We start from the raw sequence: 12669 nt of genomic DNA, 5'->3' as shown, positions 1-12669 counted from the left end.
GACATTTTAGAAATGCAAGTACTTAGAATATTTATGGCTGACTATATCCTTTCTGAAAGTTACACTCAAGGACATGCTTCAACAAAATGAAAACTGAATAAAAGAAGGAAGAGTAAATAGAGAAACCAAAGGGTTTCTCATCCTCAACCAGAGGATGAGATGGTTGGTGATGGACAGGGAAGCCTGGCGTGCTGCCATAAGGGTGGTGTCATCTGCGTATCTGAGGTTATTGGTATTTCTCCCGGCAGTCTTGATTCCAGCTTGTGCTTCATCCAGCCCGGCATTTTGCATGATGTACTCTGCATAGAAGTTAAATAAGCAAGGTAACAATATACAGCCTTGACGTACTCTTTTCCCAATTTTGATACAGTCTGTTGTTTCCTGCCCAGTTTTAACTGTTGTTTCTTGACCTGCATACAGGTTTCTAAGGTAGCACATAATGTGGTCTGGTATTTACGTCTCTTCCAGTTTGTTGTGATTTTTCAGTTTGTTGTGGTCCACACAGGTAAAGGCTTTAGCATAGTCAGTGAATCAAAAGTAGATGTTTTTCTGGAATTCTCTTGCTTTTTCTGTGATCCAACAGATGTTGGCAATTTGATCTTGGGTTCCTCTGCCTTTTCTAAATCCAGCTTGAACATCTGTAAGTTCTCGGTCCTTGTACTGTTAAAGCCCAGCTTGGCGGATTTTGAGCATTACCTTGCTAGCATGTGATATGAGTGCTATCGTGTGGTAGTTTGAGCATTCTTTGGCATTGCCTTTCTTTGGGATTGGAATGAAAACTGACCTTTTCCAGTCCTGTGGCCACTGCTGAGTTTTCCAAATTTGCTGGCATATTGAGTGCAGCACTTTCACAGCATCATCATTTTAGATTTGAAATAGCTCAACTGGAATTCCATCACCTCCACTAGCTTTGTTCATGGTGATGCTTCCTAAGGTCCGCTTGACTTCACACTATTGAATGTCTGTCTCTAGGTGAGTGACCACACCATCATGGTTATCCAGGTTATGAAGATCTTTTTTTGTATAGTTCCTCTGTGTATTCTTGGCACCTCTTCTTAATATCTTCTGCTTCTGTTAGGTCCATACCGTTTCTGTCCTTTATTGTGTCCATCTTTGCATGAAATATTCCCTTGGTGTCTCTAATTTTCTCAAAGAGATCTCTAGTCTTTCCCAATATATTGTTTTCCTGTATTTCTTTGGATTGCTCACTTGGGAGGGCTGTCATATCTCTCCTTGCTGTTCCTTGGAACTCTGCGTTCAGATGGGTATATCTTTCCTTTTCTCCTTCACCTTTCGCATCTCTCCTTTTTCAGCAATTTGTAAAGCCTCCTCAGACAACCATTTTGCCTTTTTGCATTTTGTTTTCTTGGGGATGGTTTTGATCACTGCCTCCTGCACAATGTTACGAACCTCCCTTCATAGTTCTTCAGGCACTCTGTCTATCAGATCCAACTCAGAGGTATCAGTGAGTTTGGGTTAACTTGGTAGAGTAAGCACGTGTATTTTCTTGTTCTTTCTGCCCAGTGAGGGGTGAGCTGAGATCCTGTTCTGAGAGGGAGGATTAAGAGAACTTCTGTGTTCAGGGCAGTGAGACCCACAGCTCCCTCCCTCTGCTGGGCTCAGGCAGCCATGCTTCTACCGCTTCTGGAGCAGGTGGGAGGAGTTCTATCTGCAGAAACTGACCAGCTCAAAAGAAACACATTTGGATACTAATATTCAGATACCTCAACAAATATTCAGATACCTCCAACTGATATTCAGATACTCCCAGGCTCCTATCTCCATGGGATTCTCCAGGCAAGAATACTGGAGTGGGTTGCCATTCCCTTTTCCAGGGGATCATACCAATCCAGGGATTGAACTGTGGTCTCCCATGTTGCAGGCAGATTCTTTACCATCAGAGCTATCAGGGAAGCCCATATTCAGATACCTCCAACAAAACAGCTGTGACCCGCACCTGTCAACAGCTAACCCTGTGCAGCTTCCAAACAGGCCTGGGAGCCTCGCTCCTAAATAAGGGCGAGCATCAGAGAGTTACCAGTCACTTAGGAGAAGTACAACAGAAAAGAAATTGGAAGGAGAAAGAGGAAGAGAATGAGAATAAAAATAAAAAACAAAATTCTGAAAGTAATAACCTTAGAGAAACAAAAGCAGATTATTGAATCCAGGAACTAAAACACCATGCCCCCCACCAAAGGAGAACCAAAAAAACAGGACAGTGCTGGTGAAGAGTTAAAATATAATACTAGACATTTCAAAGACTAAAGTTGAAAGAAAAAGTTAAGAAAATCTCCTAAAAAAACAGCCAAATGACAAAGTGATGGGTGAGGGATATGTGTAAAGAAAATTGCAGGAGCTCCTTGAAAAAAAGAAGGAAACAGAGGAAAGAAATTGTAAAGAAACAGTAACCAAAAAAAGAAAAAAAGAGCTTATAACAAAAGGCTAGGTAGTTTCAGATCTAAATTGGGCCCTGGCTTTTCGTTGTATCCATATCTTGGCTATTGTGAATAATGCTGCAGTGAACATGGGGTGTAGATATCTCTTTATGTCATTTCCTTTGAATGTATACACAGAAATAGGACTGCTAGATCGTATGGTAATTCTGTTTTTAATTTTTTGAGGAACCTCCAGAGTGGCTGCACCAATTCACATTCCCGTCGACGGTGCACAAGTGTTCCAGTTTCTCCTCCAACGCTTGTCGTCTTTTCTCTACTTGATAGTGGCCATTTTGACAGATATGAGCTATCTCACTGTGGTTGCAGTTTGCATTTTCCTGATGATCAGTGATGTTGACACATTTTCATATACCTGTTGGCCATTTGCGTGTCTAGTTTGGCAAAAATTGTCTATTAGTTCCTTTGCCTGTTTAGGCTATTTTTAAGTTGTACATGTCCCTTATATTTTTTCCACACTCCTTATCAGACATGTGGTTTGTAAATACTTGCTCCCTTTCTGTAGGTTGCATTTTTATTTTGTTTCTTGTTTCCTTGCTGTGCAGAAACTTTTTAATTTGGTATAGTTCGACTTACCTAGTTTTGCTTTTGTTGTCCATGCTTTTGATGTCATATCCAAACAATTGTTGCTAGGACAACTGTCAAGAAGGCTTTTCTCTATTCTTGAGCTGTGTTCTGGCTTCATGTTTTATGTTTAAGTCTTTAATCCATTTTGAGTTGATGTTTGTATATCGCGTGAGATCAGGGCTCAGGTTCATTCTCCTTCATGTATATATCCTGTTTCCCAGCACCATTTATTGAAGCAATAAATAGGAACAACCTTTCCCTATTGTTTTGGATTTAGGGGTATGATACACTTGGGGAGACAATTCCTGAAGTTTTAAGATTAGGTATATGTAAAATGAACATGTTTTTAAAAACCACACAAACACATGCATATAATGGTGGAAGTTTTTCAAAGTGACTCAGGAGCCGACTGAAAGAGCTCCTGATGGTCAAAACTGGGACAATTTGAAAAGAAAATAATAAAGCAGCACTGGATTATAACCCAAAGTGTAAGATGAATATCCATGAGGCCATATAGATATAAATACAAGATCAAATAAATTAACAAATGTGAGAGAAGAGACAAATCATCTATGCCACGTGATCCCAAATAATTTTAGAAGCTATATCCTCAGGGGAGGAACTTAACGTTCCACTCCTTCACTGGGGGTGCACCTGATGACTTTCTGCCAGAGGGCAGTGTGAAACCAAAGTCAGGTGACCCAGGGAAGCATTGTCAGCCTTCAGTCTTGTTAATAGTGTGTGCCCTTGATACGTGATGAAAATGGCACTTTATCTCTGTGGCGTTTCTCTCAATCACCCATAATCCCAGCCTAATCGTTACCAGGTAGAGCTATGTGTCAATGTGATTGGTTTCCCATGTAAATCTGTGTATTTTATCTTTGGTGATGGTTTAGCTGCTGAGTCGTGTCCGACTCTTTGTGACCCCATGGGCTGTAGCCCGCCAGGCTCGTCTGCCCATGGGATTTCCCAGGCAGGAATACTGGAGCGGGTTGCCGTTTCCTTCTCTAAGGGATCTTCCCCATTCAGAGGTCGAACCTAGGTCTACTGCAGGCAGATTGTTTACCAACCGAGCCACCAGGGAAGCCTGCATTTGAAAACGTTGTTTTGAGAGGAAATGCGTGGGCTTCCCCAGACTGACAAAGGTATCTGAGGCACAGACCAGGTTGACAACCACTGGTCTGTGTGGAACATTATCATATGTGCTAGTTCTTTCTCCCCGTATCCACCCCATCTCCTCACTCTACCCACAGTCCACATTCTCTTTCCACTTCAGACCCGTGGCTTATCTTGTTCACTTTTCCAGGAAGAGGAAGATTTGTTTATGCTTCTGATTTGACAAAAAATCTTTTGAGGTTAGTTAGCTCAGCCTTTGGAGAAGGAAATGGCAACCCACTCCAGTATTCTGGCCAGGATAATCCCATGGACAGAGGAGCCGGGCAGGCTGCAGTCCATGGGGTCACAATAGAGCAGGACAGGACTTAGCAACTAAACGACAACAAGAAGCTTTGGCCTAGATTCCGAGGGCTCTTTAACTATCCCATCCCAAATAGCCTCTTTGGGAAGGAGGCCCACAGAAGGTGGGCAGTGCAGGGGTATGCAGAGGACCAAGGAGTCACAGACAGCTGAGTTCTGATCTTGGATGTACCCAGGCCCAGGCTCTGAGCTTTTTGTGATCAGTCGTGTCCAACTTTGCGACCCCATAGACTGCAGTCCGCCAGGCTCCTCTGTCCATGGAATTTTCCAGGAAAGAATACTGGAGTGGGTTGCATTTCCTCCTCCAGGGGATCTTCCCGACCCAGGGATCGAACCCACATCTCCTGCATAATGTTTAACCGTGGCTGTCTGGAAACAAACACATGCATATGTATTCAGACCTATGTTTATTTCCATGTCATTGATATAAGATATGTACATGCAGTTTGGAGAAGGCAATGGCACCCCACTCCAGTACTCTTGCCTGGAAAATCCCATGGGTGGAGGAGCCTGGTAGGCTGCAGACCCATGGGGTCGCTAGGAGTTGGACATGACTGAGCGACTTCACTTTCACTTTTCCCTTTCATGCACTGGAGAAGGAAATGGCAACCCACTCCAGTATTCTTGCCTGGAGAATCCCAGGGACGGCGGAGCCTGGTGGGCTGCCGTCTATGGGGTCGCACAGAGTCGGACACGACTGAAGCGACTTAGCACTAGCACTTAGCATATGCAGTTTACAAATAATAGTGAAATATGCACTTCTCTTCCTTGTATATTCAGTGTAGCTGTGGATTCTCTCAGAGCACCTTCCTTGATTTTTACTAAACCCGTGTATCTGTTGTCAGCCTGTGGTTGCAGTTGACAAATGAGTGTCGTTACAGTATGAATGTTGACTGATATTTTTCTTTGTGTTAATGAGGGAGATGAAAGTGAAACAGCAAAATCTATGCCAGGACATCACTCATTCAACTTTTTTTTTTTTAAGTCAGGGACTCCTTTGCTGAATCAGATGATAGTTTTTGAATGCTGGAAGAATATTTCCTATTTTTTGTGCTATTCACAGTGTGACACAGACATGACACACTTTTATGTTTATCTGCACTTTTATTTTCTCTACCACTTTCGTAAGTCTGCACAGTCAAATCTAAGTAGTAAATCAAGCCTTCATCTGTCACATGTGCTCATTTCTATGGTGTAAGTATTCCCATAGCCGACTTCAAGCTGCTAATAACCTGAATGAACATAGGAAGATATGCACAGAAGTACAGCATTATACAGTATTTCATCATACAGACAAGACAGATCTAATAGCATCAAGGGCAGAGAAGAAAATAAAATCCAGCACAAAATAATTATGAATCAGTGCGTTTTTAGTATTGGTAGCTTGTGTTGTTAACATAATTTATTCTTTTTATAATCCTATGTATTTACTTCTGGCTGTGCTGTGGGTCTTTGTTGCTTTTGTCTAGTTGTAGCGAGCAGGGGCCACTTTCTACTTGTGGTGCACACGCTTCTCAGTGTGGTGGCTTCTGTTGTGTGGGGCACAGACTCTGGGGTGTGAGGGCTTCAGTAGTTGTGGTACTCGAGCTTAGACATTCTGCAGCATGTGGAATCTTCCCGGACCAGGGATTGAACCCATGTCCCTTGCAGCGGCAGGCAGATTCTTATCGACTGGACCACCAGGGAAGTCCTGGTATCGTTTTTTCTTGAAATCAAAACACCCAAACTCTTTTCACCAGTTCTTGCTTTCTTACTCTATATTCTTTTCTCTCCCCCTAACCAAGAAGATTTAGAAAAAGCTTTACTTTCTGTAACTTGAATGATTTTTGAATGATTTACCAAGTATGCGTTTTTTAAGCTAACTACTCCCACCCCCAGCCAGTTTCTTGAAAATGTTCGGAGTGATCTCATCCTTCTTCCCCATGGTGACAAATCACTCCTTCAAGTTCTCCTACAAGATCTGATTCTTTCATTCTGTTTGCTTCTTAAGGGCCTTGGGTAAGACACTATTGAAGATATTGACATGTTTCATTAGTCTGTAATATTTTTCACCAGCACTGTAACCTTCATGATCTCAAACCTTTTCGCCTATATTTTCAGAATCCACCTCCTTTGTTTAATGAAGTCAGTGCTGCAATAATCCAGGCTGACAGGCTGTCCCACCTGAGGAATGAGGTGCAGATAAAGCATGAAGAGGAATACAGAGACGCCTTAGTCACAATCAAGGATGACCTGAGACTCACAGAAGGTCCCGACATCAAGGAGAACCTTCAGGATCAGATCCGTCACTGGTTCATCGAATGCAGGCGAGTGTAGGGAATCTGTCCTGACAGTCTCTTCTGTGGTGGGTGATGTCCTGGGATATTTTTAAGCATGGAAATATGTTGATATAGATTCATGTGCTTTTCTGGCTTCATTTCAGAAAAGTAAAAAGGCTAAGAATTCAGGAAATCATTTTTTTAATTAAATTGCTTTTTCCCCTGTTTTATTAACTGTAGTCCATATAATACTTTTGTAACCACAAGAAGTTGAACATCATGAGTGGCTGACACAGCCCCAGGATGGCAGGAGCTCACAGTCCAGGTCTTGTCTCGGATCCAGCCGCATGCAGGTCATGCTTCTGGGGTCTGGCCCTAATTGAACGAAGCTCTAGAGTCTCAATCATGATCCTTTTACGTAATAATCCCTCGAGGCAGCTGCTGAATCTGGTCCCCAGGCCTCCCTGAAATGTTGGGAGGGGAGCAGTCCTGGCGACAAGGCATCGTGTACATTAAGGCCTTTCTGTACTAAGGGTCTGCCCCTACTAGGGGTCTTAATTAAAATGTTTAGCAGTTTAAAACCTGTTTGCAAAAGATGCCTTTTGTTTACAAAGAATGTGCTCCTTTGTTAGAGAAGTACAGTAGAACCAACACTTGTACAACACAGTGCAAATTTCCACCCATTAGAGCAGACACTCTGCAAGCAACCCAGTTGGAGCAGCTTTAAAATCTATTTCAAAGGGGAAGGAAAGAGAGCAGAGGGTTGTGATGAGTCCCAGAGCTGTGGAGGCAGACACGCCCCTTGTTTTCACTGTTGGGCATCTTGCTGGACCACATCAGATTCAGAGATGCTCAGACACCGACTTTGGTGAGCTCGTCAGGACCAGGGAATTTAATTTGTTGGCAACAGAAAACCAAACTTTCCTTGCAAAGCATTACATTATAAGATGTTTATATCTGTGGCTCCAAAATCTCTGTGGATTGTGACTGCAGCCGTGAAATTAAGAGACACTTGATCCTTGGAAGAAAAGCTATGACAAACCTAGACAGTATATTAAAAAGCAGAGACATAACTTTGCCAACAAAGGTCCATCTAGTCGAAGCTATGGTTTTTCCAGCGGTCATGTACAGATATGAGAGTTGGACCATAAAGAAAGATGAGTGCCAAAAAATTGATGCTTTCAAACTGTGATGCTGGAAAAGACTCTTGAGAGACCCTTGGACTGCAAGGAGATCAAACCAGTCCATCCTAAAGGAAATCAACCCTGAATATTCATTGGAAGGACTGATGCTGAAGCTGAAGCTCCAATACTTCGGCTACCTGATGAGAAGAGCTGACTCATTGGGAAAGACATTGATGATGGGAAAGATTGAAGGCGGGAGAAGGAGGGGGCGACAGAGGATGAGATGGCTGGATGGCATCACTGACTCAATGGACATGAGTTTGAACAAACTCCGGGAGGTAGTGAAGGACAGAAAAGTCTGGCGTGCCACAGTCCATGGGGTTGTAGAGTTGGACATGACTGAGCGACTGAACAAACGACAAATATCTGTGGCAGGCGGGTGGCCTCTGCGGACCCCGCCTCTTCCCCTGCTGATCCCCTCCCCTCCTTGAGTGTGCAGTAGACCCAGAGCTTCAGTTCTAAAGAACAGAATGCAGCAAAAGCGATGGGGCTACCCTGCCGTCTTGCTTGCCTCTCGGTCCCTCACTTGCTTTCTCCCTCTGACTCTGAGAGCAGTCAGGTGCTGCCCAGCAGAGGGGCCCACTTGGAAGGAACTGACAGAGAGGTTCCTGTCAACAGCCAGCAAGGAGCCCAGGGCCTCCTTCCAGCCTGAGAAGAACAGAGTCCTGTCCACAATCACATGTTAACTCGGAGGGCGTTCTCCCCCAGGCGAGCCTTCGAGTGAGGCTGCGGCCCCAGCCAGCACTGACTGCAGCCTCGAGGGGGCAGGGACCCTGAGACACGGGCATTGTGCTAAGCCGCACCTGGTTCCCCACCCACAGTAACGTGTGTTGTTTCAATCACTGACTGTTGGGGTGACTTACCATGCAGCAACAGGTGTCTGACATACATCAGTTACTTTACAGTGATTCAGAAAAACCTAGACAGTCGGTAAGCTTCCCTTGCGTTAACTCTGTATGGGATCTTAACACAGTATCTCCTCAATAATCCTTAAATTTTATAACAAAGATTCTTTCGGAATGTTCGATATGAGTTACATGGTTTGGATTGGGGAGTTCAGTCCTTTATTATATAGATAGAGCTTTTAAATATTTATGATTTCTTAAAATTCAAAATTGATTACTTTTGTGAGTTTTTCTCTTTATGTGTGTTTTCAGGGATATTTTATAGCAAAACGGGTTCTCTTTTATCAGCTTCCTCCTCACTTTTCATTGTGGTGATGGTTTTGTGGCGACATAAAATATGCATAGATAGGTAGGTAGATAGGTATCTCAAGCTTATCAAATTTTACACTTAAATATGAACAGTTTGTGTGTGCTCAGCCATGTGCAACTCACTGTGACCCCATGGACGGCAGCACACCAGGCTGCTCTGTCCTTCACTGTCTCCTGGAGTTTGCTCAAATTCATGTCCATTGAGTCGGTAATGGTATCTAACCATCTCATCCTCTGCCACCCCCTTCTCCTTTCTCATGGCAAAGGGGCTTGTGTAACTTAGTAAAGCTGTGAGCCGTGCCATTCAGGGCCACCCAAGACGAACGGGTCATGGTGGAGAGTTCTGACAAAATGTGGTCTGCTGGAGAAGGGAATGGCAAACCACTCCGGGATTCTTACTGCTAGAACCCCATGAACATGAACAGTTTATTATATGTTAATTATACATCCATAAAGCTGTTAGAAAATATATCAAAGAAAAGATATAGTTACCAGCAAAGATGTTAGCGTTTCGTTTTTAAAAATAGCATGTTTTTCTGTTACTCAAATACCAAAACCAAGTATTCCAATCACTTGTTCTCAGATTGCCCCACCACTACCCCCTACTAAACCCCCGCTCACAGTATAGGAAACGCTTAACAGGTCACAATCTCTTCTGGTTTAAAATAGTCTCTTTAAGGTTAACTGTATACTTTGAGTATATCTGCAGTCACTTCAGATGCCTCCCCATCACGAATGTCCCACTTTTCTTCCCCTCGTGGCATCTGACTGCAGAGCGAAGTCACCAATCCTCGTAGCACCAGCTGGGAGCCAGGACGAGTCCCTGGGCAGCTGCAGGTCCGGCCTCACGTCTCCTGAACAGGCCTCATGCCGCTGGGATGCCGAGTGCTTCCCAAGCCCCATGTGCCCCAGGAGCACCCGGGGTGCCATGCTCAGGCCTCCGGGGACCAGTTGGCTGTCTCACTGGCAGGTCCCCTGTTCCCGGCTCCATCCAACCCCCTCGCATGCCACACGCACAGGAAGACAACTCGCATCGCCCAGGTGGTTGATGCTCTCTGGCACTTCGGGGTCTCTGCCTGGGTCTCAGTGCTCATCCCCTCCTGGTCTGAGACCTTTGGAGGGTGGGACCCAAGGTCCAGGTGGTGTCCTCACTCCTCTGCCTTCTCTTCTCTTCCCCTTTGGCCTGGATCACCAGCTTATTGTTCAACTTCAGCCTCTTTATGACACCCTCGCTCAGGGCCTCCCTGCAATTCCTTTCTGTCTCCTCCTGGAGCTCCACTGGCCTCCTCCCCGTTCCTCCTCCAGGCGTTCTGCATGGCCACACAAACCAGGGCCTGAAAATAGCTGCACAACCTTGGAAAGTGGCTTAACCTCTCTGTGCTGCCCGTCTCCACATCTGTGATACGTGGACAAGACTCCGACCCGTTTTGTGGGATTGTTGAGAGATGACAGACTTAGCCCCCAGAGGCTGACCGTAATTATTCCCGTTGTGTTGTAGCCATCTGCTCACTCCTGGGCCCCTCCCCTGAAGCAGTGGCCCACCCCATGAGGACAGTGCCCACTGCAGAGAAGGGACAGTGGTGATCACACTTCCCATCCAAGCAGTGGCCTGTGCAGACCAGCAGTGCCAAGGTTTTCCGTTCTTATCTGATTACATAATTCTGTCTGGAGGAAATGCACTCAGGATGATTTTCTGCAATCATGGAAATTTAGGTAGAAAGGCAGTTCTTTCAAAAGAATTGCCTTCTGATTAAATCATCTTGGTTTATAATTGAAACCTTCCTTTTCATAGTTAATGAAGATGATCTGCCCTGTGTTCATGAACTTTCCTTATTAGCAACTTTCTTCTCTTTTCTGAGGACTTCAGAGAACAGATGCACGCAGATACATTTCCTACAGATGAAATAATTCTTTACTTTTTAAAAAAAATATTTTTATTTGTTCATTTTTGTTTTTGATTCCTGGACCAGGGATTGAACCAGTGTCCCCCGCATTGGCAGGGAGAGTCTTAACCACAAAACCATTCTTAACCACCAGAGATGCCCTCTTTACTTTTATATAAACTTTTAAAATCCAGTTTAAAAGGTAATATAAGAAAATTTAAAGCACTTTGTACAGTTATAACTCCAAATAAGCTAAAATATATAAATATATATATAAAATATATAAAAACCACTTAACCATTCTTAACCACCAGGGAAACCTTCTTTACTTTTATATAAACTTTTAAAATCCAGTTTAAAAGGTGACATAACCAAATTGAAAGCACTATGTATAATTGTAACCCCAAATAAGCTAAAACATATATAACATATACCCCACATATACAAAGATATATGCACACATGGATTTTAATTTTTGAAATATGTGCTGGTGTGCGCATAGAAAACTCTGGAAAGGATTCACTAGAAACTGTGTTAGCATGGCTGCCGCTGGGGACAAAAATAGTGATGTTGTTGCTGTCATTCAGTCGCTCAGTCGTGTCCGACTCTTTGCGACCCCGTGGACCACAGCACGCCAGACCTCCCTGTCCTTCACCATCTCCCGGGGCTTACTCAAACTCATGTCCATTGAGTCAGTGATGCCATCCAACCATCTCATCCTCTGTCGTCCCCTTCTCCTCCTGCCTTCAATCTTTCCCAGCATCAGGGTCTTTTCCAATGAGTCAGCTCTTTGCATCAGGTGGCCAAAGTATTGGAGTTTCAGCTTCAGCATCAGTCTTTCCAATGAATATTCAGGACTGATTTCCTTTAGGATTCATCTCTGGTTGGATCTCCTTGCAGTCCAAGGGACTCTCAAGAGTCTTCTCCAACACCACAGTTTGAAAGCATCAATTCCTTGCCACTCAGCTTTCTTTACAGTCCAACTTTCACATCCATACATGACCACTGGAAAAACCATAGCCTTGACTAGACGGACCTTTGTTGGCAAAGTAGTGTCTCTGCTTTTTAACATGCTGTCTAGGTTGGTCATGGCTTTTCTTCCAAGGAGCAAGCGTCTTGTAATTTCATGGCTGCAGTCACCATCTGCAGTGATTTAGGAGCCCAAGAAAATAAAATCTCTCACTGCTTCCATTGTTTCCCCATCTACATGCCTTGAAGTGATGTTACTTCACGTAGTGATGTTACTTTTTATTTTATATTCTTCTGTATGGTTAGAAGTCTTTTTTTTATGAGTATTATTTTTGTAATTAAAAGCCTAGTTAAAAATATATTAGAAAGTAAAGAAAGGCATGAAGTTAGTTTGGGATAATCCAAAATAAACATTAAAATGTTAAAACACCCTATTTAAAAAAAAAAAAAAGGTAGATTAATACAATACCTGCAGAGCACTCTTGGAGATTCTCTTGATGAGAGAATAGGGTGCCTGGAGGCTGGCTGCTTGAGTCGTCCCCCCATCCGAGATGCTGAAAGGGTCATGGGAGACCCCGTGGCCTTCTGGGAGCCACCCTTCCCGCTGGCTCTGGGCTTCCTTTGAAGACCCAGCGCTCCCAGCCCAGCCAGTCCCCTTGAGAACA

At 43.9% G+C, this 12669-nt stretch overlaps 1 protein-coding gene across 3 annotated transcripts in view; it reads left to right on the top strand.

Annotated features, from left to right (window-relative positions):
- The window catches only part of DRC11 (dynein regulatory complex subunit 11), a 179043-nt gene that overhangs the window by 40428 nt on the left and 125946 nt on the right, over positions 1 to 12669 (top strand). For all 3 annotated transcript variants that reach the window (XM_081491109.1, XM_081491108.1, XM_081491110.1), the window contains exon 6: positions 6597 to 6802. In XM_081491109.1, coding sequence (XP_081347235.1) covers positions 6597 to 6802 — 206 coding nt within the window. The remainder of the gene's footprint in view (positions 1 to 6596; positions 6803 to 12669) is intronic.

This window comes from Giraffa tippelskirchi, chromosome 5 (genome assembly GCF_054371585.1).
Source record: "Giraffa tippelskirchi isolate mGirTip1 chromosome 5, T2T-mGirTip1v1.2.pri, whole genome shotgun sequence".
NCBI classification, from domain to species: Eukaryota; Metazoa; Chordata; class Mammalia; order Artiodactyla; family Giraffidae; genus Giraffa; species Giraffa tippelskirchi.
This window is presented reverse-complemented; position numbering and strand designations above follow the sequence as displayed.